The 1,136-nt window shown below is 38.8% G+C and overlaps 1 protein-coding gene across 1 annotated transcript; it reads right to left on the bottom strand.

Moving 5' to 3' along the window:
- Window positions 1–437: 437 nt before the first annotated feature.
- Window positions 438–935, bottom strand: LOC143631486 (uncharacterized). Its single transcript, XM_077100248.1, has one exon. It carries the CDS (start codon window positions 933–935, stop codon window positions 438–440), a length of 498 nt encoding a protein of 165 aa, XP_076956363.1.
- Window positions 936–1,136: the final 201 nt, after the last annotated feature.

Raw genomic sequence — 1,136 nt, forward strand, 5'->3', positions numbered from 1 at the left:
ACGAACATAGGCCATGTTCATTCAATTGTAAAGGTACGACTCATCGGTGGGAGAATTGAGTAACACTCTCCACTTACGGAGGAAGACCTCTCAGTCTTCTTCAAGTGGAAACTTTGCTTGTGGTGCTTGGTAATATTTTGATATATGTGAAATCGACACAGTAACATTTGAGTGTATGGGAATTGCCGTTGGCATGCATTAATCAAAGCATACTCCCTGTCTGTTAGTATGACACGTGGCTGCATACACTTGTCCAACGTACTTTTTAGTTGGCTTAAGACCCACGTGTAACTATCTTCTGTTTCGTCACTTATAAAAGCGAAAGCTACACAAAAGGTTTTACGGGTAGAAGTTACACCTACAATCTCAACAAATGGCAAACCGTACCTATTTGTCTTGTATGTTGCATCTATGAACAACACATGCAGGAATGCACGTTAAATCGGGAACGATAATTCATGAACGATGAATAGCCTCTCCAACTTGTGAGTGGATTCATTTGCCTCATGCTCTTGAAGGTAACCAGCATTAGCCAAGAGTGTGAAAAGAACCTGCATCGGAGACTTGTTACCATGGAAGGATACTCGTTGCCTTTGTTGTTCGTTGTATACGTTTTTTGTCGTAGACACACAACGAGGGTCCTGCTTTCTTATTATTGATATAATGTTTTGGGGATCCACGTTCTGGTTTGTCAGATCCTTAACCAAAACTTTTTGCGCAAGGTTCAACCTCTTTGCAAATTCATGACCTTCCATATATAGAGCAGGCGGATGATTATGTGTACCACACACAACTTTTAGTTTCCAACCATCTTCCTCTTTGTGGTACTTTGCAATCAACTGAAATGGATAGTTGATTTTCTTGGTACCACCAACGTGTCTGACAGTTGCCTTCCCCTTGTATACACCACCACGATCACATCTAAGAAATTTCATGACCTTCTTAAATAAATAAATTATACGTTTCTTCGAGAAGAAGAAACGTAATTTTAAGAAAAGATGATTTGAACTAAAGATTCGAAAAGAAAGGTAATCGAGGTAAAGATTATGCAATTAAGACTAAAGGCCTTAAGCTAGATCGTTGATCTAGTAATAACATAAGGTTATACTCGTACTATATATACGAGATAACAAGAA

Source organism: Bidens hawaiensis, unplaced genomic scaffold, assembly GCF_021521415.1.
Source record: "Bidens hawaiensis isolate Kalapana, Puna unplaced genomic scaffold, B.hawaiensis_p1.1 tig00006085_1, whole genome shotgun sequence".
Classification (NCBI taxonomy): Eukaryota; Viridiplantae; Streptophyta; class Magnoliopsida; order Asterales; family Asteraceae; genus Bidens; species Bidens hawaiensis.

What these genes read in the sequence shown, in the direction of transcription:
- LOC143631486 (XM_077100248.1), bottom strand. Translation starts at nt 935, where the DNA reads ATGAAATTTCTTAGATGTGATCGTGGTGGTGTATACAAGGGGAAGGCA.